Below are 26,612 nucleotides of genomic sequence, written 5' to 3' on the forward strand. Positions count from 1 at the left end.
CTGTGAATATCTTTTGTTTGACATTCTGTGAGCTGACCCAAAAATGTTCAAATCCATATAGTGACATTGTGTGCATGTGTTTGTCTATCTGCCTGCCTGTTTTCTATGGCACTCCACTGCTAAACAAGTAAATATGTTCATATAACTAGGTATTACCCTTAACTGAAGACTGTCAAAGTGCTCCTTTATTAACTTATTAAAACACAGATTCAATAAGACCATGAGTGACAGTAGTTACATTTTCAGATTCCTGACCTTTGAAATGTAGCCTGTGATTGACGAGGGGCTACTCCAACCTTGACTCAGATATTGACTTTCACTGATAAATTATTCATCTAAATATCTGCCTGACCTTCACATCTTCTTTAATTGCATCTGTAGATTTATTTTCCTGTCACCATTTTATGAACACAACTGTTACTTCCTCAAACATGCCCAGTAGCTCCTTGTTCTTCAGAGGGCACATCTCCTTCTCATCACACTGATCTTAATTCCATTCAAAACCTAAGCACACAGATATCTTCTTGTCTGCACAGTTCAGCTACGAAATCCCTGCTCTGCTCAATCTGTTACAATGCCCCCTTCCTTCACAGACCACTCAACTCCCCTAATGGTTGATGAAGACTATGGGGCATCCAAACTCCTGAAATCAGATCCAGCACTAAACCACAAGAATTCCATTCTAAGTTTATTACCCACCTTAATGCCAGAGTTTCCAGCTTGTGCTTTTAACACATACCAGTAGCTTAAGTTTTCATCTCTGTGTTGATCTGTTAAATTATCCAACTTATCCTGTTGTGTTATCTGCCTTCAGAACTCGGTGAATCACTAGTTTGCCATCTTCAGTGAGTAGGTCTTTTTGTGTCTGAGGACAAAAGGCTGCAGTATGATGATCCTTTAAAATGTACCTGTTCCTTTTTGGATTATGAGATTGGCATTGTTAGATTGTAGGTTACTGGAGCATCTGCTCTGGATTATTTTTATTTATCTATAAATGTCTGTTGACATGGATAATGGCTTGATCACAATGGACCCATTAATATCTGAAAGTTTAAAGTCTTCTGACAATTATCAGTAACTTTAAATTGACCCAAAGGGAATACAGTTAGTCTAGCCTGCTGTTTAGCATAACTGAAGTTTCCCAAAGCAGCAGAAAGCATTTGAGATGTAACACTTTTACAACACAAAAACCTTCCTTCCCCACAAATGGGAACCAGCCATGAGGTGACCATCATTACACAGTTGTCATGGTTGGTTTGAGTTTTTATTTCTTTAGCCCTACCCCTGTTTCACCTGTCAAGTGAAACCCATTGGTGGAACATGCAGTAGGCATCAGCACTGTACCAGCGTTCACTCCCACAAGAGGCTGACACCAGCTGAATATCCCTGCCCACTCATACAAGTCATGTTGCATTGTTTCTCTGATTTCCGCCCCAGAGATTAATCCATGTCCATGTGACCTGAGCATGCTGCCTCTGTCCTCCCTGCCTGTGACGTTGAGCACCTGTGCCACTGTTATTACTTCAGTCACCCAGACTACAGCCAGGGCTTTACTCTCTGCATGTGTCCCCTTTTAGAAATTTCAAGCAGGCAACTTGAGTTTTCCTGCATTATTTGAAAAAGGAGCAGAAGGCCATGTCCATTTTAGCTTCTTTGGAATTTACAGTGTGTTCATTCCTTAATTTTACATAGGTTGACTTTGTGAAAGCCTATCTGATGTTATAGCATATTTTTGTGAGCTGTGATATCCTAAGCATTAATTTCTTCTTGTAAAAGTTGTTGTTTAAAGGTAATCTAGATCTTATTTTTGAGAAAGATTTGGTTACAGTACTGTGGAAATCCTCAGTCTCTAGAAGCTTCTAATATTAAAGGCCATTCATATTGAATATATATTGGTATTCCTTGATAGACTAACATTATTGTGCTAAATACTGTTCGCTTGAATATTTGTTTAGATAATTGATGTTTTTTGTTTGTTTTAATGAAATATACTGTCTAGGCTTTTCCTAAGCAAACTGAAGCTAGTTCTGCTGTAGCAAAGAGCTAAATTCCAAATCCACTCAGTACTATTTATATGCTTGTTTACTGTATATAATGGATTCATTTTATTTATAACTACCTGTGGTTATACTGTAAGAGATTATAGTTTACTAGGAGCCTTTTGATGCGGCCTACTTGTCTGAAATAAAAAGTGATATAAATCCATGCATAAAAGGCCCTTCTACACCATCCAAGTTTTCACAAGGCAGTATATTACACCTGCGAGTATGGTTCTTCTGATATCATCTATTTAAATTGTAGTAATAGGTTCACCAGTACCACTCCAGCATCTGGTCTGTACTGTGGAAATTACTAGTGAATGCTTTCGTATAGGAGGAGGTTTGCATCTTTGTTCTCCATGTGCTGTGTTCTTGTGGAATCACTTCTAAGGTACAAATGATAATTGTCTCTAGGACTATTAAAAATGAGTTTTGTGCAACTCAGTTTGGTGTAACGCCCTGTTTAAATCTATGCTGACAAAAATGAGCTCCATAGCTGAGAGTGAGGTAAAAAGTCTGACATAACATAAATGTTACTATAAGTGAAGTGGATGAAATGCTAGTCGCAGAAGAATAAAATTTCACAACAGCTGTTTGTGGGCTTCCATACATATAAGGAATAGAACCAGAAGACACTAAATTGATCATTAGTATCTTAGTCTCACTGTTAAAGGTGGGATCCAGGGAGCTCTAATCTCTGATGACTTGTTATTTTCCTACTGCTGTTTTTTCTTAGAGATTAGCAGCTGACCAAATCTTTTGCAGTTTGAATTCAGTAATGTGTATGTCAGTTTTGATTGAACAATGTCCGATAACAGTCCACTGCCCAAATGTATAACAACACACACTTGGCTGAATGATGCATTTACTTACAGAGTTCACTAAGGTCACAACCCTGACCTTATACAAAGTTCAGTGGTTTGCAGATGATTTTACAAAGTCTGGTGATGCTGGGAGTGGTGGTGTTTTGTGTGTGTTTGTGTATGTGTGTGTGCGTGCGTGCACATGTGGGTGAGGGTCCTCCCAAAGAAATCTATTTTAAACATTTTGGAAAGCTTTAATTTATTCTGTGATTTAGCAAAGTGGGAATTGCGGAATTGTTGGGTGCTGTTTAATGAAACTATAGACTTTAATGAGTCTCAGTAAAACACAGCCTGAGCAATTATACATTTGAATATCTGTAGCTTACATCGTACTTAAATGCTAAAATTGCACTCATATCTTTCCTCAGGATGGTACTCTTGTCACAAACACAAAAGAGAGGGGAAAACTCCCACTTAAAGCTTTAGCCTCAGAATTACATATTTTGCAATGGATTTTTGCTAGTATTTTCATTATAAGATGAAGATCAACTTGGCTTGAAGTTTGGATTACTGGATGTTAGACACCAGGGGCTCACTAGCCACACTAACCTTCTAATACTTTCTTCTTTCTTGAGATTTAATTTCTGATATGGTGGAGATGGAGATTGTAGTTTTCAAGATGTGTCCTGCAAACACCTGTACTTCAGAAGTAATTGTTGCATGAGTCATTCAAAAATAAAAAATTAAAGGGCAAAGCTGTCCACACCATGCTACAGGGAGCTTCATTCCTGCCTTAATTATATTATGGTGAAATTAACACAACACAATGGAAAGGGGATTACTGTTGAATTCTGTCTACGTCTTCTCAATTACAGCCAATGGTCTTGATTAAGCTGACTTTTTCCCATAAAGTTAGCATAGATTGTGTATTTTGTAGTGCCTGTTTATGGCAATACATGTTTTAGCAGTTTGCTTCAGTTCATGTCTTAAAAGCGTAATTTATCTCCACAATGTTGGAAGTAATTTGATCTTTCTTCTACATTGTGACATACTAATTACTTGTGCTGTGTGATATGAGAAAGGAAAAACATATGAGGTTTCACCATTATTGCTTTAATTTAAAGCGTTTGCAACATTTGAAATGGGAGTTGGTAAACTTAGGTCTAGTTGTGTACTTGATAGAAATTGTAGGAATGGACTGTCATTCTAAATTGATGTAACAATCTTAGATGCCTGTGTATATAGGAGATATTTCTCCAGAATTGCTGGTTAATATTGAAATGTGTAGGCACCATATCTCTCAACTGTACAGATTTTCTCCTCATATTTTTGGCATATTACTGGTATAATTGTGGTTTACTGGCAAATCATTGCCAAATCTTTGAAGACTGAAGTCAGAAAATAATGACAGACATTTGAGATTCAGACTTCATACACTTCAGAAAATCCATGTTAATGCAAAACCTGCTATTCTATCAACTTTCTAAGTTTGTAAGAACAATATTTCAAAATTGTCCCTATTTTTGGCCTTTGTCCTCCCATTATTTATGGCTTTGTTCAGATTATTTACTGTAAGAGTTTGAGAGCTATGGAAGGCACTGATTCTATTTCTTTCCTGCAACACAACTGATGAACAGTCTAGCTACTTTATTTACTGATTGTTTTATAATGCTTATGTGTAGAAACATGTGATCTACCTTAGTGCCTTTATTAGACATATAATTTGTTCAGATGCATAGGGGTGGGTGTGTGTGTGTGTGTGTATGTTTATTTTGCCACTCTGTATGTGTTTTTTAGGCTCTACAGGTAAGTGATATAGATATTGCGTACATTATTTATGGCAGTGGTGCACAACATCCTGCCCCGGGGCCAAATCTGGCCCTCGACGCAACACCATCCGTTCCCCCAGAGAGTAGCCAAAATTTTTTTAAAAAAGTGAAAAAATGCTATGCCTTACTCCAGTCACTCAAACTTTCCAGAATGCGCTTACTTACCTAACTGACTGCAATTGTGCACACCTCAAATTTTAGCTGCAGAAGAAACTATTCTTTGTTGTTTATAACTTGTAGTCTTTAAACAGTACTAACTTTCTGCAAGAGTTTGTAATAAGTCATGGCTGCAAGCCAGAATAAAGTTAAATGCAAAGTTGATGTAGAAAACGGGCAATTTCATGATTGCTGTCTTGTAGAAATGCCAGTCACCTGTACCTATTGTTAACAACTTGTAACAACTTACTATGTTTTGAGGTGACCCGCAGATGCATTAAGAATTTCTGTAGTGCCCCTGTCCACAGAAAGGTTGTGCACCACTGTTTTATGGTGATCACGATACAGTGGGGTTAGAAAATTAACTTTTTCCCACTGAAGTGCGATCTTGGAGTTGTTATATTTAATTTACGGGCGGTGTGGGGGGCAGAGGGGGTGCATGGGGCATGCCCTCCTGCAGAAGCGTAGTAAAAAATGTGTTTATTAGTTTGGTGATGTTATAAGTGGAGGGAATGTTATTTTTATGTGATTTGTAGTGCTCGATGATGTGATGCAAAGTTACGATGTTATGAAATCCAATGTTATTTGTTTTAGATGTTTTGGGTTTTAGATGTTGTGGCCTTGATGTTTTGAATTTAGATGTTATGAGTTTTAGATGTTTTAAACTGTAACTATATATATATATATATATATATATATATATATATATATTTATAGCAAGGTTCCCTGGAATATGGCACCCAAGAAAGTTATTTTCCTGTGCCCATGTCGAGCTGAGCCACAGACATGATCATGAAATTTTCTCTTGCACTAAATGATGAGTTTGCACTAAAAGTATGAATGAAGATCTTAGAAAACAGTTTTGTCTGTTAAAAAATGTAACAGAGCACTAATTAAAGATGTAGCAGATTCATCAAGATAAAAGTTCTTAATTGAAAGTAAAATTGGATCTGCATTTGCTGCATATGCTGAGCTGTTGTTTATAATTGCCTAATATAGTTTTTGCACTCAGATGAATGGATGACATAATACTAATAACCTTCAATTCTCTGCAAAATGAGAAGTCGTAACCTAGGTAAATGGGATTTGTTTAGTGGACCAAGTGTTAGAGGAGGTGGGCAAGGAGGGGGAGGAATGAAGGGTTGTGGCCCTCTCACCTCCCCAGGGTAAGCAGGGTTACACGCAAGGACACTCCTATTTGCAGACGTGAGATGACAGCCTTCACTTCAGCCCATTGCATGTCCACTCACCTACACTTTGACTGGTGTGTGTTTGTATGTCTGTGTATATGTGTGTGAATATAAGGCAGTATAGAAAAAAATGTCAAACCACTGTTGATGGCTGTATGAGTGATGGCCTTTACTGGTTGATCTTTATCCTGGTGATGGGAAATTAATGGGTGATTCACAAGGAGGGGCTGAGGACTGACAAGTTGTAGGAGCAAAAATATAAAAAAAGGAAGTTATGAATGCAATGGTTCAAAAGCATTATGTAATGCTAGGGGTCTACTTCTGTTCAATAAAAACATATTTTTTTCGAAAAACAGAAGTACAAACCCATTTCAGAGAAAGTGCAATTAACCAAAAGTACACTTTCGCGAAGTATAATTTTGTGAACACTGGTTCAGCATACCGGACATATTTGATATATTTTTTTTTTTAATGAATTGAGTTTTAGGTCAATAGTAATCTACTCCTTTGTTGCATTTTCATTGCTAAATTGCATTTGGATGTGGCATAAGTACTTTAGCATAAGGCTACAGATGGAATAATATGCTAGTAGGAGGGGTGTGCTACATGCACAGAATAGCATTTATTTTTAATGAAAAATCTGTAAAGGTGCAGTGAGATTTAGCGGTTTAAATGGGTAATGTAATGATAACTAGTCTGATTATGGAAGTTCGGTTCTAGAATTTTAATGAGGGTCATTCTTTGTTTAGAATACATGTCAGAAGATAAATGCACTTCTAACTAGTTCCCTAACAGAAACATATTTGAGTAACTTCTTGTACTTCAGCACAAAAGTCTAGGTTAGAATCACATACTTACTATCATATATTTAGAAAAGTTGCCAAAGTGTTATTCAAGACCGTGATTTTATAGTCCAGATTGTGGAAGGTTCTAGAAATACTACAGCATGATATGACTAAATATTTATTTGTCTCTAACGGAATGATTCTGCAGTGCAGACCTATTAGATATTGTATAATTTAGTTGTCACTGTAGCCAGTGTAGCAGGCCCTTTACTGTGATTTAGTTTAATTTGAATAAAACAATACTTTCAAAACAGTATCTTTTCTAAGTACTTCAGTGTTTAGATAGCATTGCCAGCTATCTTAATGGATTAACCACTTGCTTTTAGATTGGAAACTGGTCATTAATATGAGTTTAGGGGCTGTCAGTGTGTCACTCTTACATAGTCGTACAACAACCAGCCTGCTCAAAGTTTAACTCCTTGGGCATTAGCAAGTTAGAATAATGCATGGGTCATCGGAATGTTATCTGTAGTGAGTACAACATGAATGTGTTGTCCAACCTTGCAATATGAACCCAGTCATAAGTTAGACCAAAGTAATGAAAGGTGATAAAGCATTTTGGAAAAATTCAAACAGCTGTATGCAAGAGTTAGAAGTGAGTTTATGTATTACATAATGAGGCCCTGCTGATGCATGATTTTACATTACCATGTGATATTTACCAGGGCTAGTTCCAGTTTACATAGTAGCAGACAGAACATATGAAACAGTGAGAGAAAAATTTGCATTTTACCAATGTACGTCCGAGGTTAAAACATGTAGACTGTCACGTATAATGTTATTCCTTCAAAATACAGGAGTAAAACACACAGAAGAAATTCAATACTGGACCTCTGATATGATTGTTTCTTTAAAATGCTGCTCTGAGGATTTACAGACAAGGTTATTAAAATGTTTAGACAATTTTCAGCCTCTATTTCATATTAGGAAATGTTTTTCTCTTCTTTATAATTTATTTTTGAGGTCATTTGCATTAAAATAGAATCTTTGTCATGATGGCTTATCTTTGCCTTGCTTTCTCCTTATTTAAAATTATAATGCAAAGATTTTGACAGCACAGTACTTCCCATGTCAAGGACTATGAAAAAGCAAACATTCAGCTACTTAAGTCAGGTGAACTCCGAAGATAAAATTAATTGAATATACGTAATATTCATCCATATTTACCCATCATCATATACTAGGAGATGCAAAGTACTGAATAAATAATGAATACAAGATTGATCTCTACAGTAACTAGCTGTCATGTTTCAGAGAATGTGCTGCAAGGTAACAGAAGCTTTTTTAGATCTTGATATATACTGACAGGTTTCATGATTTAGGCTGCCATCATTCTCGCATGGTTGATGATGGGCAGATTTTTTTCCAACGTGTGCTGCATGGGGGTTCATTAATGTTAACTGACTTTACGCCCAAGAAATCTGCACTTTTGTAGTGGGTTACATGTTCTACAATACAGGAAGTGGTAATGCTAATAACTAATACGAGCACAACATCACTTAACACAATGCAGCATTCTTGCAAAATTTGCTTCTTAAATTGTGAGGAAAATACAGGATAGCTGTATTCAAAGAAAGCCGAACTTGAGATAACACTCTCAGACCAAGTGATGAGTTTGTTTTGTTTTACACCTTGCCTTAGCATGTCATGGAGTTGTACTGGTACATGACACAAATACATGCGAGAGATGCAACTATACAGCCAAACTGGAGGCTGAGCTCTCTCAACATAGGACTGGCAAGACCAGACAGGAGGAGAAGGTAACCACACACACCACAAACCCAGTCTCACATAGTACTATCACAACTTCAAATCATACACATAAACACACAAATACATACTTGGAGGCTCTGATCAAAAATCTACCAAAACAGCAGAGGCCACCAAAGCAGACACCCAAACAACTACCACCTCAGGACACAACACATGCAACACATAGACCACACAGTCAGTGTGCCAAACAGTCACAGCCCTTAAGGCCAAACACAATGCCAGACACACTCGTCATTGGTGACTCCATAGTCAGACACACTGACGTCCCGCTCACCAGATTGAGTAAGGAGAAGGTCACAGTAAGCTGCCTGTCGGGCGCTAGAATCCGCCACATAACGCAAGCACTCAGGTCTCTCAACAGCAGGTACAAGTATGACTCAGTCATTGTCCACGCTGGCGTAAACGACCTGAGACATACCTCCTTGGACTACATGAAAAGAGACATTGAGGAGCTCTCTGATTATGTAGCCCAGGCAGGTATGACCCTGACCTTGAGCAGTATTCTACCTTCACCAAGAATGATGCCACAATACAGAGATAAGATGATCAGCTTTAATAATTGGCTTAAACTCTGGTGTCATTCAAAGGGGATCCAATGTCTGTCTGCCTGGGAGGACATGCTGGACAAGCCAAGCTGCTTCACAAGGGACGGCTTGCACCTGTCACCCCTGGGCTTCCGGATATTGGCAAAGGCTCTTGCCACCCCCATAGTGCCTTTTTTAGGCAAGGCTCAAATTCTAAACCTACCACCCTAGAACACAAAAAAGGAAAAAAACTAAGGGTAATGCTGCTCAATGCCAGAAGTCTCAACCTCAAGATGCACGCACTCGAGGCCCTTCTCAGTATGGAGAACATCGATGTCTGTGCTGTGACTGAAACCTGGTTCAAGGCTCCTGAGAGCACCCCAGCACTATCAGGTTTTATCTCATATCATGCGTTCCAGCCCCAAAATCCGGACAACACCAAGAAAGGAAGGGGGGTGTCCATATTCATCAAGGACACCGACACCTCAAGGTTGGTGGCAACGCATGATGCATCGGAGACCATCCAGGTGCAATTAACTATAGGCAAAACTGCTCTGCAATTTGTAGCATGTTACAGGCCACCCTCTCAAACACAGGAACCTCACATAGCTTTCCTGAAAACACTGGAGGGGATAAATGTATCTCCAAACACCATCATACTAGGTGACTTCAACTACCGTAATATAGACTAGAATCACTACTCAAGCCCAACACTCTAGCCCAAAGGCTCCTAGAGTTCATAAACTCAAATGCCATGGAACAACTAGTCACCATCCCCACAAGAGGTGAAAGCATACTTGATCTCATCATCACGAATATGGGATCACAATGTTCAACACCAGAAGTATACCCCTCACTGGTGAGATCAGATCATAAACTAATCTCACTGGAGGTCCTCATCCCGCCCCCACCTGAGATAAAAAAGACCACAGTGAAGAACTTCTCAAAAGCCAACTTCACACTTCTAAAGACTAGTGTGGTCTCTTTTAAGGCCCCCGAGCCGGCGGAAAACATTACTCAAGCCGCTGAATCACTTACAAATGCCTTCTACCAGCACCTACAGGACTGCATGGATCAGGCAATCCCAAACAAAACAAAGACTCTTTGTACCAAAGGGAAGCGTCCATTCTGGTGGACCCCAGCCATAAACAAGCTCTACAACAAAAGGAGGAAGCTACTACAAGATAGAGCAAAATCCTTAAAAGGTAAGACACCTTTGATCATTATAAGTAAAAAAACTAAGAGCTCTCATAAAATCCATCTAAGGCAAATTTCGAGAGAAAAATCGCTAAGGACTCAAAAGACAATCATAAGGCCTTCTTTAGCTATGTTAGAAACCTGGGAGGAAACTCCCAGATATGCTCAGAATTAGTTCAAAATGATGTAAAAATCACTGAACCTACAGACATTGCCAACATACTGGCTGACAGGTTCAGTGCAAATCCCAAAAGGAGAGATATCTATACCAGAGGATTGTAGCCCCCCAAACATCTCTAACGCTCAGGTGAGAACTGCTCTCTCCAAGGCGAAAAACACAGCATCCATGGGACCAGATGGTGTCCCCGGCTGTGTGCTGCATGAACTCAATGAGGAATTAAACCCGCAGTTAGGACAGCTGTTTAATCTTAGCCTCACCTCAGGATACGTACCCAAGGAGTGGTGCATGGCAACTGTGGTCCAACTTCACAAAGGCGGTGCCTCCACCGACCCTGGAAATTACTGTCCCATCAGCTTGACAAGCCTGATCTGCAAAGCTATGGAGAGTATCATAATGGAACTCATAAATAAAGACATAGGGGACTTACAAACTTTGGATCCAACCCAGTTTGGCTTTGTCAAAGGCAGATCATGCCTTTTAAACTTGGTTGACTTCTTCGAAACAGTCACCAAGGCCATTGATGAGGGAAAGGCAGTCCACACAGCCTACCTCGACCTGGCAAAGGCTTTCGACACAATACCCCACTCAGGTATCATTGAAAAACTCATCAGCTTAAATGTAAACCCATACGTCACAAGATGGGTTGCAAACTGGCTAAGTGACAGAACCCACAGGGTCAGAGTTGCTAGCACCATGTCAGACTCAAAGCCTGTCACAAGTGGTGTCCCACAGGGCTCAGTCCTGGGCCCACTCTTGTTCGGCATCTACTTTTCAGAAGTACAAGCAAACACAGGAGGGTTATGGCTGACAAAATTTGCAGATGACTGCAAACTGGGCGCCATAGTCGAGAATACATCTGACACAGATATCCTCCAGAAGGGTCTCATAGAAACGGATAACTGGTGCCAGAGCCATGGCCTAAAGTTAAATGCCAAGAAATGCATAGTCATACCCCTCGGAAAAAACAAGGTTACCCCTAGCTACCATATAGGTGGCAATCCACTGAGCACAGAAGAGGTTATCAGGGATCTGGGGACCCAGGTTGACAGTAACCTTTCGTTTGACACTCACATTGCCAAAGAAGTTAGGAAGACCTTCTACATTGCCCACCTGATCATGAAGGGATTCACATCTAGATCAAGAGAGGTCATCGGCCCCCTTTACTCATCACTCATTAGACCAATGATTGAGTACAATGCCCCATTCAGAATGTATCTGACCCGACACCTGCAGCAGCTGGAAAGGCCCCAAAAGTTCCTCACCAAAAGGATAAACAGCCTCAAAAATATGTCTTATGCTGCCCGATTGAAGGAACTCCAGCTCTATTCAGTCACTTACCGTTTGCTCAGAGGTGACCTGTGCCTGACATACAAGGCCATGTCCAACCCAGAATTGATGAACATGCTTCACCTCAAAAAATCTAGATCCCTCAAAACTACAAGGGCGGGAGACTTAAACCTGGACACGGTTATTAATAGGATGTGTTGGAGGGACAGATTCATCACCCTGAGACTCCCTATGCTGTGGAACAAAGTCCCGGTACATGAGAGGCAGAGCACCTCGCTGGCCTTGTTCAAGAGAAATCTTGACCAATGGATGGGAGATCGCAAATATACCCCAGGGATTACCTCAGTGTCACTGCTTGATAGAGGCACAGCTAAATAATGGGCATAGTTTCCTTCAGACTAAAGGGGTGGCGAAAGCCATAAAACTCTGGGCTAGGCTTATAAATGCCCTTGGGCAGATAGCCTAGTATGAACCTATGAACCTATGAGTGGACTTCTAGATTTTTACTGGAGGAATAATTAATGTTCTCAGTCTGGATTATATTTTTGACAGCTTCTAGAAATCCTGGCCACATATAGTAATATTTAAATATACTACCAATACTAAAGAAGGAGGCAGTTCCATGTAGATTGTAGGTGTTTTGAAGCACACTCTTGGCAAACATCAAAAACTGAAGCAATACTGAATTTGTGTCCTTTAGTTTTAACCTGAACTAGGAATGGGATCCAGTCTTGTCACAGTGTCAGAAACACTAAACACTTGGAGAAATTTGAAAAGAAATAAACTATATAGTACATAATAAAATAAACAAAATACATGAGTCTAGTCAGATGTATTTGTACAATATGTTTAACAGTATTACTTAAACTATATAAAGGCTCCTATTGTAAAGCCCCACAACAGTGCTTTAGTATTGTACAAGCTAACTTGTATTACTGTTTTTTACTTTATAGGGTCAGGTACTTACTCTGTATGCATTAATTAATTTATACCTTTCATTATTTTAGACTTCTAGTCTTTGATAGTTGAGACATAGTTAACTTATGTTTTTCCTGAATGTGTTGATGATATATGTAACTTGTAAATATTGTAGTGAATATGTTTTCTAATATCTGTCTGTATACAAACACACATGTAAATATATATATATATATATATAACTATAAAACAGTGGCAGACAGGTGAAGAAGATAGTTGGATACCCTTCATAAGGGATGCCAACAACAATCTGCTCATCAGTGCACATGACATCAAAGGAAGATGGAAGGGGTAGTTCCATTAGTTTCTGAATGAAGAAAACCCCACAGAAGTTGTACTGCCCAGAGAGAGCCTACAGTGAAAGAAAAGGTGGAGCCTACCCTAGAAGACTTGAGGACAGCAGAGAGTAAAATGAAGTCAGGGGAAAGCAGCAGGCTCAGATGAGGTCAGACCAGATATGATGATGATGATGGGTGAGATATGGGAGATAAGGCTCTTGAGGGTACTCACAAGCTATGGACAGAAATGCATATCCCAGATAACTCGAGAATAAGTATACTAGTGCCATTGTGCAAGAACAAACGGGAAAGTCACAACTGTGGGCAGTACAGAGGTACAGTCCTGTGCACTGCATGAAAAACCTGGAGAGGGTGACTGATAAATGAGTACAAATTGCAGAAGAAAGTAAGATGGGAGATGAGCAGTCCAGATCAGGATGCAGCACAACTGACCCGATGTTTGCAGTGATACAGATGGTTGAGAAGAAGCTAGAGATGAAGGGGAGAGTCTGATTGGGCATTCCTAGACTGGAAGAAAGCATTTAACAAGATCCCAATAAAGCTGATTTGGGCAGTTTTGCAATGGTTCGAATTCCCAGAAACATTGATAAAATTGGTACAAGCTATAGACAAGGACCCAATGACTCAATGAATGGTGTTTGGACTCACAGATGGGTTCCCAGTAGGAGTGGGTGTACATCAGAGTTCAGCTGTGAGCCCACTGCTCATACTGTTGATGGACTACATTAGCAAACACATCAGAGGGAATGAATCAACAAAGTTGCTGTATGCAGATGAGGTGGCATTACAGGCAGACTGAGCAAGAACCTCTGCAAAGAATAGAAGAACAGAATGCAAAATTGAAGTCACATGGGTTGAAACTGAGCACAGATAAGACCGTTCGAATGGTGGCAAATAGAAGAAGTCAGAAGAAGCCAAGAACTGAGATGGAAAGGAAAGTAGTGGAACAGGTTAACAACTTCAGGTATCTTGGGGTGGGGTGGGGGTTAAGGAGAAGGGAAGTCTGAATGAGGAGGTCAAAGCTAAAATCAGAGATGCTGCAGCCCAACTGTCACCGAGTGTTAGGTGTAGTCTGTGACAGACGAATGCCAAAGAAGCTGAAAATTAAAGTGTACAAAACAGTGAAGTGACCAGTACTACTGTATGGTACAGAAACCTGGACAGTAAAGGCAGAGCAGTTAAGGAAGCTAAGGGTGAAGGAGAATGAAGTGCTTGAGATGGGTGGTAGGATGCACACTTTGGGACAGACAAAGAAATGAGGCTATAGGAACAAAAGCCAGAGTAGCTGCAATTTCAGAAAAAGTCCCAAGAGAGCAGGTTACAGTGGTTCGAGCACATTTGCAGAAAAGCAGAAGACAATCTTGTGAAGATGATTTAGAACAGACAGGAAGAAGGCAAGAGGAAACAAGGGTGTACAACAAATAGGTGAGTGGGCTGTGTGAGAGAAGATCTGCAACAGTCAGGCATGAGCATTAAAGAAGGTAAGAGAGTAGCACTGAATCGAGAGAGATGGCAACAGCTGTCATAACACCCCGACCCCATATGGAAAATGGAAAAAAAAGGGGGTTGATGATGGCTTGTGATGTATATATTATCTGTTTCTTAAGTGTCTTATGCATGTTTTATAATTCCTTATGGCCAAGGATGAGGCTGAAAAGAGTCGTGTACCAGTTCTCTAACCTTGTTAAACTTCAAATGAATAAACAAACGTTCTGTTATATTTGTGGCGTTAGTCCAGCTCTTCTTTCAGCTACTCTAATTCAGCATGCATTTCTTTTAACACAGTGTTTGTTAAGGAATTGTCACAGTTGTATTGTTATAGACTTGTGTAGGTGTACTCACTTACCATACACTACTCACTTCCATAGTAGTATAGAATTGTGTAGGTGTGTACACATACTGTGAACTGCTCACTTCTATAGTTGTATAGAATTGTGTAGGTGTGCACACATACCATGCACTGCTCACTTCTATAGTAGTATAAATCATGTAGGTGCATGCACATACCATGCACTGCTCACTTCTATAGTAGTATAAATCATGTACGTACATGCACATACCATGCACTTCTCACTTCTATAGTAGTATAAATCGTGTAGGTGCATGCACATACCATGCACTTCTCACTTCTATAGTAGTATAAATCGTGTAGGTGCATGCACATACCATGCACTTCTCACTTCTATAGTAGTATAAATCGTGTAGGTGCATGCACATACCATGCACTTCTCACTTCTATAGTAGTATAAATCGTGTAGGTGCATGCACATACCATGCACTTCTCACTTCCATAGTAGTATAAATCATGTAGATGCACACACATACCATGCACTTCTCACTTCTGTAGTAGTATAAATCGTGTAGGTGCATGCACATACCATGCACTTCTCACTTCTGTAGTAATGTTCACTGGGATTAAAAGGTTGAGCTGGTGAGTTTTAGGTCAATAAAACAGTGGTAAAGTTATTGTGGCATATTACCTTCAGACCATTATAATTTACCATGCCATTTCTGTGTGTAGTTACTGAACAACGTTCTGTGCAGTGATTCTCACGTGATGAACTGCAATATATAGTGATGGCATTTGCACTACAGTGTTTTTCTTCATTGTGTAATATCAGAATAGTACTAGTATAATTTTTAGTCTTTTTTTTTTTTTTATGCCCATTTTTATTTGTATTTTATTATCTGTATCTGAAACAGATTGCAAGTTCCACTGATCTCTCACAATTACTACATATTGAAATAAATAAGAAATATAGTTTGTGCTGCTATTACTCATAATTACTACATATTTAAATAAATAAAAAATGTCTGCTTAAGACTATGCAGAACAAACTATATCTTCAAATTAATGTGCATGTCTGTATCAAGTATTCATGTTTCCTCTGGAGAAAGGCAGATGAAATAGACTCTGGGAGAGCTTATGAAATTCTTTCCTTCTGTTTTACTGATTGCTAGGTATCTTTATTTGTGTAGTTGGATACAGTCTGTCTAATAGTAACAGTTCAGAATTTTCCAAATTTCCTATTTTAAATATATCACTTTCAAAATAGTGGAATTAGTCTATACTTTATTTACTGGGGATAAAAACAGAAAATGGAAGGGTCTTGAAACCATATAAAAAATGCTGGCATACACATTTTGGCATGCAGTGATACAGTGTGTGTGTGTGTATGTAATCACGTAAAAATTGGTAACATTCTTCTAGCCTTCTATTCATTTAGTCCAAGTGAAAATTTTCAAGGATATTTTCTTTGTGTGAAAACTATTTTATCATTTATCAGTGAACTCTAATAATGACAAAGAACAAGAGCTATGCATTCAATTAGTAACCGTCTTTTTCTCCTTTATCTCACAGGATTGGTGAAGTTGGGAGTCCACTGTGTAACAGGTCAAAAGGTTGCAATAAAGATCGTCAACAGGGAGAAGCTGAGTGAGTCTGTGTTAATGAAGGTAATGTTCTAATGGGAGGCAGTTTAACAACAAAACCTTTCACTCCTGACTTGTACTGCTATTATCTTTAATTATGTTTTGCAAATATTATGTAAGCCATAGCATGAATGTTAATTTCTGCAGCATGAGAGAGAGAGAGAGAGAGCGAACAACTGAAAGTGCATACCATTTTCCCAGCTGAAATCTGTTATGTGCAGACCTTTACTGTCCATTCTGTTTGTGGTTTATTAGGGAAATAAAACGGCAAATACAGTTTTTAGTCTTTGGATTTCCATGAAAGACTTATTTTGTTTGAATGCATTTTTACCTTTTATGACCATGCTTTACTTACTGATTATAAAAATTTCTTTAATCCTAGCTTAGCAGATGGCAGCTTATCTTACTGTCTTTTTCATTGATGCTGCATGTGAATTTTGTTGTTTATATTGTTTGTGAAAGATAAATGATCATTATTATTTGCTTCACCTTGATGGTATAAGACTGTATGAGTTCTGATGTGCTTATCACTGTGTGATACAAACCATTTTGTTATTAAACCCTCATGCTGTATTCTATTGATTGATAAAACAGACAAGCAGCATTTAATTTCCCAAAAAAAAACAAACAAAAAAAATCTATGCAACTAGAAGCAAAATTTCTGAGCACATATCTCAAAATGCTTATAATTCATACCTTTAGAATAAACATTTCTTAAGACTTGGTTACCTGTCCCATCTTCATAAAAGGCTCAGTTAAGAAGGTGAAACCATAAGCATCTTTTGCTTGCTGTGTAAGAATTGCTGATCTTTTTTATTAAATAGTGAAAGTAAGCAGGAATTCCCAGACAATACATATCTACACTTTTTTTTTCTAGCAGGATCAAAGCTCTTTCTGTCTGTAAACACAAAAACGTAACAGCTTCATTTTGTTTTAGTATTTTACATGATGTTTTCTAGCAGGTAGTTTTATAATATGTCTGCATTTTCATTAATTGACAAACAAGGCATCAGTCAGTATATGGAATACAGAATTATTCCTGCATTGATGCTTGTAAGCCACTATTGAATTTGAAATCCCACCATCAAACGTCACTGCTACCACTGATCATCTTGCCTGATATGAGATGAAGGCATAAACTATGCATAAATTTCAAATATAATTAAAATACATGCTGATATCACCACATTATCATCCACACAGCTCTGAGTTTTCTAGTACTGTGTGAGTGAGTTAATAACAGGTCTTCGATCTTAGGGTCCATTTTTTTAGTTGCTTATTCTTAATGCATGAACTGACCTCCAAACCATGCTTGCATGGCCCTCGCACACACATCGCCTGCCTAAAAAAATTACAGCAAACATTGCATTTAGTGCTCTGATATATTTACAGACACTTTTCAAATGCTGAGCATGATATTTAATCTTCTTTATTTTACCTTTGAATGTTATGCTTTACTGTTTAGCCTACAGCTGCATTTTCTCACTCAAAATAGGATTTTATAAATCTGTTTAAACAACTGTGCCTAATTAGTGTCCATATGAAATGAAAAGTGCTGAGGATATCTGCATTTAGTCAGTCTGCTTGTCTAAAACCACTTGTATTTAGTTTGTAGTTACATCTGAATGGTGTCCTGCTAAATATATTACTGTGCTGATACCTCGACTCTCCAGAAGTGTCCATAATGTCCAGATTACTGCCTCATAATTTGGTCTGTTCCTCATAAAATTAGTGGTTTTCTGCCAAATCTTTGAGGATTGCTGTCACTAAGTAATTACAGACATCTGAGTTTGACTTCATATCCTTCAGAAAATGCATGCTTATACAAAACCTGTTATTCTAACAACTTATAAGTTTGTAAGAGCAATATTTATTTTTTTCCCTGGTGCTGGTTGTTTCTCCATCCATTATTTTTGGCTTTGCCCAGAATTATTGTGCTATGAAGTTGAGAAGCATGTCTCTACTTCTTCTTCTTAGAAACCTACATCAGAATTAGTGCATATTTCATGCTCTCATATCACCACCAGTAAGCTGGCCAGTGGCCACCTGTCCATCACCTATTGCCACCTCAGTGAGTCATTTTGTTCTGTCTTGGTGAAATGGTAGGGAAGTGAGTATAAATGCATTCACACTGTGGCATGGAGGTTTTGCTAGCTTGGTGTACCCCCTAGGGTCATCCCCATTAGCCGTTGCTGGTATGGACATAAGGACACAAATACACATGGTCTAATATTGTTAGCAGCATATGTGTCATGTCCTGTTAGAATGACCACTGTGCCCTGTGGTATGCAACAGGCCTGATAGTTCCAGTTATACTCTTCACTTCATCCCCTGCTGATAACAGTCTGCTTCTCTACATCCCTCAGTAGATCATATGACCCACACGAATCACCCTGTGAACATATGTCCACACTAATACAAATTGGTGCCTCATACCCACCTTCCTACACCAGAGGGCAACATACAATGCAGCATTTGATGAGACTTTATTTTTTCAGTTAGCTTTGCAGAAAATTAGTTTATGACTGTGAAGTATTTCTTGCCATAGAAAGTGCTTTCACATGAGCTTGTAAACTGCTGTATTATTCAGTTTGTTGTTGGACAATGTATTTTGTGTGTTATTTGCTTGATTTAAATCCTTCCTGGTTTTGTCCACATGTATTGCACAGAAATGAACAGCTAAATTGGAATTATTTAAGTTATTATTTAATATCCATTATTTGCACTAAAGCTACAGTAGTCTAAGTATAAAAAAAATTGCTGTGAACTGAAGTGTCTCCTGAACCAGCTTAAGTTGGTATCAGAGCTCTGAAACCAGCACCTCTCAAGTTACTGCAGGAATGGATATGCTGACTCATTCTTACAAGGTATACAGCAGTGAAGGTAACTATTGGTAATGATGGCACCTTTTTGCATTTGGAGTTTTGACTCTGTAACATCATATGTAAATGATAAGTAATATTATATGTATTTATTTATTTTACAAAGTAGAGGCATTAGTATCAATACGCATAGTGCACAGAGGTGTCGGAGCAGTCTGCATACTGCGTACTGTACATGGTCATTCAAGGTCATGATTCATAGACCTGGACAGAGGTCCTTAATGGCAATGTACAGGTGTCCCCAGCTCTATACAAACTGTACAGATAAAAAATTGTACAGAGTAAATTATGTTGTATTGCAGTGATTAATTTATCACCACCCCTTTGGCAGCCCTGTATCTGCTGTATTGTGCTTTATTGCATGACATTACTGCACAGCACAGTCAAAAAATTGTGTATTAATGTATGCATTGTATACTGGTGTGTATAGATACCTCTGTCTGTAGTCTCCTCTGCTGTCCTGCCTGACCACATTTCATGAAAATGTCACATTTAGTGGAGACAGGGTCATTATTATAACATCATGATGAGGGAATGTATTTATTTATATTTGTTTAACAGGATAGTGGATTGATCATTATTGACTATTTCAGTCTCAGCCTAGATATAATACAAAACATTTCACAAAAAAAAATGTAAGCAATAGCAGAGTAGTTCAGACTAGTTACACAGACAAACTATATATCTATATTGTAGTTAAGAAGCAGAGCGTAATATACAATATCTAGTTTTCTCATAGTATCTTGTAATCAAGTAGCATGTAGCTATGGTTTATGTCTGTATATTCTAGGGATATTTTGTAACATAGTCCTGGATGATATTTTTTGTTTATTTCACAGTTGCTTCCTTTGTCAGTAGCATTGACATCAAACTGTTTTGTCAGATCACTAAAGTTACATTTAATGTCATATCTGTATGGAAGAGTTTTGAAAATATTGATGTCTCGATTTGGTCTTTTCCCACAAGATAAATACCATGCTGACCTGTGGGAAGACATTATTATGTCTCTTTAACAAATGTTTTGTGAGTTGTATATTCAGTTTATTTGTGTTTTCTTATCAGATATGGAGTCTAGAACAAATGGCTCTTTCAGAGCCATAGTGTTAGTTGCACTGTACAAATTGCAGAAGGAGTCATTACTGGGTACACTGTGGGTGCTGCAAAGAGCACATTTGGCTGACATCAAAGATTGAAGCAATACTAATTTCATGAACTTCAATCATACTTTGACTTAAGAATGGATCCCATTCCCATCATGGTATTAGAAACCCAAAAGATTTGGAGAAATTAGAAAAGTGAAGAAACAATAGCATTTAAATAGGATGTTCAAAAAACATCTGCTGCACAGTGTACTTACAGTATGATATGTCCAAGGCTTCAGCACCTAGTCATGGACTTAAAAATGCAATTAACATATTAAGCAGCTACCAAGGTGTGAAGGGTATGTTTACAGCAGTATTTGAGAGCTCATTCAGTCCTGATCCTGTTTTATACATGGTCGTCTTTAAAGAAAATGTGCCAAAATGATTAGGCAATGGCCAATCATGATGCAATAGTACAGAAAGGATTAGCTTATGGTCAGTCATGGAGCAATTTCAGAACAAATGCTGAATGATGGGTACAATGTTTGTCTTTATGTTCCATTTTTTCGCATGACCATAAATGGGATTTGCACACTATTCTTACCTCATTCATTCTGTACTGTGTACCATATTTCATAGCTCTTTTACATCACCATACTTTTGAATATTTTACCTTTTGCCAACAACTTGTGAAATAAGATACAAAACAGGAAAAAGACTTTCTGTGTTAACAGCAAAAATTAAATTAAAAAAGAATCATACAAAAAGTCATTCTAATGGTTATTTATGTTGTACTCAAGTAAAACACTAAAGCAAATTTCAAACAGAAATTCTGATTACTGTTATGGATTTTAAGCAACTAAGAATAATGAATATAATCCGAGACACTCATTGAATATTATGTCAACTGGAAATATTGACAACTGGGATAAATGGTTCAGCTTTTACTCTTAGTTATAACTCATAGAGTAGCTCTTATCCAAACTGCTATTTTCCCTGTTAGGCTCTTGTTTACTTGGGTAAAGATCTGCCCTGCCTTCTGAAGATTTACAGTAGTATTTTAGTATTTTCATTGTATTGCATGTTCCTTCTTTATGGAACTCTCTCCCTATGGATAGTGGGTTTTATTCATCTTTGGCAGGTCCATATCTAACAATAATAATCTTAGTAACACATGCATATGAGGTCTGTTATTCATATTGTTTATTCTCCTGATTATATACATGCTTCCTAATAATGCCTTTGTCGGAATGCAGATTTATGGTCTGGAGAATTTTCCTTCTTTATTTATATTAACTTTTTCTATAGTACACTTTCACTTTGAAAAAGAACAAGTGAATAAATGCAGACTGATTAAATACAATATGTGGACAAATGCGGGGAGAGTTTTCATTCTGTTAACTTTGGTCTGCTTCATACTGTAGATCCCATCTGCCATTAATAAGATCACTCTGTGGTCTTTTATATAACATAACGTCGTGCTTCTATAATCTTGAGCTCAACTTCTTCTTTTGGCTTTTTCCAGTTAGGGGTCGCCACAGCGGATCACATGTCCTCTCATGATTGGCAGTGGAGTTTTTTATGGTGTTGAGTTGCCAGCCCGGCACCCAACCTTCCCCAGAAGGCACACACACTCACACCTACAGCATGTCTTTGGGATGTGGGAGGAAACCGGAGCACCTGTAGGAAACCCACGCGACCACAGGGAGGACATGCAGACTCTGCACAGAAGGCACCCCAGCCGAGGATCAAACCGGAGAACCTATTGCTGTGAGGCAGCAATGCTAACCGCTGCACCACCGTGGCCACCCCTATAATCGTGATCCCAACAATTTACCTAATTTATCAGTGCTTCTTTAGGTCATACATTTTTTTCAAAAAGGAGATGATATGATACCAGTTCTGCTAGATTAGCATAATCATCAGGAAAAAAAATGATAAAATCATTTCTGCATTTAAATTGAGTAGCAATTTCTGCAACAAAAGTTTTGTGGTTGTGGTAATATGGGAGTTAGTGTTTTAGTTTCATTGCAGTCTTTCAAGACAATGAAGGAATGAAAGGTAACATCATCTCTAAAACTAGTGAATATAAATCCAAGAGGCCCTTTTCATCACCAGAATTACAGATAATAACATTTTAGTCTCTGTTCAGAATATAATGTCAAGATAGTGATACTGATACAAGGCAGACATTTGGAAAACTTGCATATTACCTACTTTCAAAGCAGGTTTACCCCATTTGGCCTAGCTTATCAGAATGGCAAGATAATTGTTGATGTCCTTCCATATCACTCATGCAGTATTCCTTTCACTAGGGAATCCTCTGCCAAGGATAAGCTGACGTGCGTCCAGTATACCAAAGCCTTAGGCTGTTATAGGGACATTTTACATCACACGTATGTTTCTCACTCATGGAGTAGGGATAAAGGTGATGTATGGATGTACCTTCCTCAGTACTGAAAAGCCCTGGGAGGAACAACAGCCAAAGGAGTAAAAGAGGAATATGTGCGTCCAGAAGGAAAAAAGAAAAAAAGGGAGATGGGAGTGAATACTGCAGTAGTGAAGGGAGGGACATCTACTGTTATGGTGAGATTTTATACAACTGTACCAGGTCCTTCCATATCAGTGTTGCAGTATTCCTTACACTAGGGAGAATATAAAATCTGAAAAGGAAACTTGGAAGGAGGAAGGTCCAGCAGAGCCCTCAGTAAACCCATGCAGGATACCCCTGGCAAATTGGGCTTTACCCCTGGAAACCATATCCAACTTATGTTTGGTAAAAGTATCCACAGAAGTCCAAGTAGCAACTGAACAATTCACACAAACTGTGTTTTCTGCCCCCTTTTTTTCCCTGTAGTTTCTTATTTTTATTTTAGATCTTTACATTCTCTTGTTCGTATTCTACCTGGATAGAGATCAACCACATTTTTCTTTCCTGCGAAGGAGTAGTGGATAGTGAGACTGTATCTTAGCACTTGGAATGAAAGTATCTGTTGTGAGTTGAGATGAGCGTCAATAATAGTGCTAAAGATATATATATATATATATATACACACACACACACACATATATATATATATATATATATATATATATATATATATATATATATATATATATATATATATATATATATATATATATATATATATATATATACACACACACACACACACATATATATATATATATATATATATATATAAAGCAGTATTTAGTATTCAGTGAGGTGTATCAGGGGGCACTTTTTAACTTGAGTTTTGAGAAACATGATGGGGTGTATTAAAGTTGAACCTATCCCATATTTTGAACATTTTTCATTTCCAAAAAAAATTCCACAGCAAGCATTTAAGAGGAGATGAAGAGGATACATTCGGACTATAACTCTGTAAAAAAAATGGGAAAGGACCACCTGATAAGCTTGCATTCCAAGCAGTGTGTAATGACAATTGTTTGGAAATATTTACTGAGATAGTTAGAATATATGAAAATGAGAGGTTGCAGAAAAGAAGATAAAATTTTTCTCTACAGATTGGATAATTAAGTCTTTTTGCTTGCCCTATTGTTTTATCTTTTTGCACCAAAGGAATGAAAACATACCTGAAGCTTGCCTGGGTCGGCTGTCTGCTCTTGGATGCCACCATCCTCTTTTAGTCCCTCTTGATTTCCTGGTACCACAAACCTCTCCTGTAATGACTACATTATAAAGTACTCTGCTTAACTGTTGCCTTTTCTTTCTCTCTCCCCCTCTCGTATATTATAGTTATCCTGATGTTGTCTGGTGATTTTCAAGTTCATTTTCTTTTCTCTCTGCCTTAAAATGTGAAACAGATTATTTCTGTTTGCTTGTGTATTCTGTGGCTCAGTTTCTGCAGCTCAGTTATAATTGCTGCTTTATACTCCTCCAGATCTTGCAGCTTTCCTTGTAGCCTTTCCATTTTGTTGTTGTTGTTGTTGTAGTGTTTATTTCAAACAGATCACATGTGAGTGTATTTTTAAACAAAATGCACATTGGTTTCTATTTAATTGAAGATGAAAATGTGATGCCCTTTCATAAGGCACAGTCAGTCTATGTTCCAGGTTATGACATGCAACAGTATAGTGGTACCAAGAGACCAAAGGAAAAAGGTTGTCAGAATTTGTTTAGGTCATCAGAGTTCGAACCCCACTGATAGATATTTGGTTTCATTAGGGATCAGTTAGCATTCAGATAAGAACTAGGTATCCAAGTTATAATGGGGAGTAAGGTACCCAGTCTTTACTGTGCTGGAACCTTTCAAAGGTCAATAAAACCTACAAAGATGATTTAACTGAAAATAAGTGAAAGACTTTTACTTTTTATTCCCTAGATGGTTAAATTCTCTCCAAGCATGAGATTATTTTCATGGGGTTCTACCCTGTCACATTATTGGGTTATGTTGAATGTTTGCAAGGTAAGAACACCATTGCTGAAAGTGGTCTAGTGGGTTGGAAAAGACGAAGTATATTTTTTGTAGAATATCCTCAAATGGGATAGGACTGCTGTAACAAGGCATGATACTTTTATTACAGTCTTTGTTCTTCTGAGGTCTTGTAAATTTAACTTGTAAATGCACATCTTAGTCATAGAGAAAGTTTACATTTAAGTCATTTTTTGTGGCAGCAACTAGTTTATTAATTAATTAATTTATTTTTATTTTACATTTGTTGACCGGGTATGTCCAACTCAGCTGAAAGAGCCCTTTTTCAGTGCAGGCCTGGGGAGAAAAGCTCCATATTTTGTGCAATTATCAAATGAACAAAGCAATTTGAAAGACATGATACAATACCTGAATACATGCAAAACACAATGTAGATTTTAGCAATATGTACTATGAGAATAAGATATATATGCTTAGGAAATTAACATAATGCAAGAAGAGATTGAATTGAAATTAGCGGCTAGGTAGCACAAGTGCTATTTACAGTTTCTCAAAGGCGTTAGCAGATTTGGATAAGAAGACAGTTTAGTGATAGGGGAAACAATAGAGTGTGATTTGTGCAAGGGAAAAGTAGGGAGCAGGATGAAGATTGTCATTTGTGTGAAGGGGTATGTTCGGGGGGGTGAGAACAGAGCAAATCCAGTGACTGTTAAAGTACTCTTTGGTGGCTGACTTAAATTGTTTAGGATGTGTGAGGGTCCTGATTTCCAGTGAAAGTTTATTCCATGCAATAGAATGGTGGTAGCTATATATGTTGCACCCAGATTTGGTCTTGGGTTTATAGATATGTATTAGTTCTAGGGTAGCGCTCCGGAGGGGTCTAGCAGGAGAATAGTGGGAAATGAGGGAGGATAGAGTCGGACAGTAGGAAGGCTGGAAAAGGATAGCGTGGATGATTTGGAGCTGAGACAATAGAAGCAGGTGGGGTAGTTCAAGCCAATTTAGGTATTTTAGAGAGAGACAGTGATGGGATTTGTAAGTTTGTTGGGCTGCGAATCTAGCTACCATGTTGTAGGTAGACTCTAGTTTTGTAAGTAGGGAGGAGTTGAGATTTGTGAGTATTTGGGAGCTGTACATTAGGCTGGGTAGGAGGTAAGCATGAGTGAGAGTATTTTTGGCTTCAGCGATGAGAAACTTTTTGTTTGTGTACAGGAGCCTTAGTTTCTGGTGGGTTTTTCTGAAAAAATTATCTAATGTAGGTCAAATTTTAGTTGATAGCCAATAGTAATGCTGAGGAGTTTAGTGCTGGGTTTCACTTTAATGGGAGTATTATTTAGAGACAATATGGAGAAAGGTAGATTTGGTATGGCTAACAGTTTTGGGCAAAAGAGTAACAGTTTAATTTTTTTTATGGTTGAGGATGAGCTGGTTATTGGAGAATCACGTTTCAAATGAGTTAAAGGATCTCTGGGTAGCTGTTAAGAGTTCAGAGGGAGAGCTGGCAATGGTGATGACTGTAGAGTCATCAGCATATTGTACTAGGGCAAGAAGTATAGAGTAAAGATAGTGAAAAGTTATGGCCCAAGAATAGACCCTTGGGGGACACCCATTCTTACTGGGAGGGGAAAGGATAGTGCAGAGTGCCATCTCACTGACTGCAGTCTGTCAGTGAGATAGCTGGAGAACCATGCAACAGTATCAGAGGAGAAGTTAAG

General features: G+C 38.2%; 1 protein-coding gene across 10 annotated transcripts in view; it reads left to right on the forward strand.

Annotated features, from left to right (window-relative positions):
• The window catches only part of BRSK2 (BR serine/threonine kinase 2), a 2,790,504-nt gene that overhangs the window by 949,073 nt on the left and 1,814,819 nt on the right, over positions 1-26,612 (forward strand). For all 10 annotated transcript variants that reach the window (XM_044059311.1, XM_044059313.1, XM_044059318.1 and 7 more), the window contains exon 2: positions 16,463-16,557. In XM_044059311.1, coding sequence (XP_043915246.1) covers positions 16,463-16,557 — 95 coding nt within the window. The remainder of the gene's footprint in view (positions 1-16,462; positions 16,558-26,612) is intronic.

Source organism: Protopterus annectens, chromosome 17.part0 (assembly GCF_019279795.1).
Source record: "Protopterus annectens isolate FY-2018-M chromosome 17.part0, PAN1.0, whole genome shotgun sequence".
In the NCBI taxonomy this organism is placed as follows: domain Eukaryota; kingdom Metazoa; phylum Chordata; order Ceratodontiformes; family Protopteridae; genus Protopterus; species Protopterus annectens.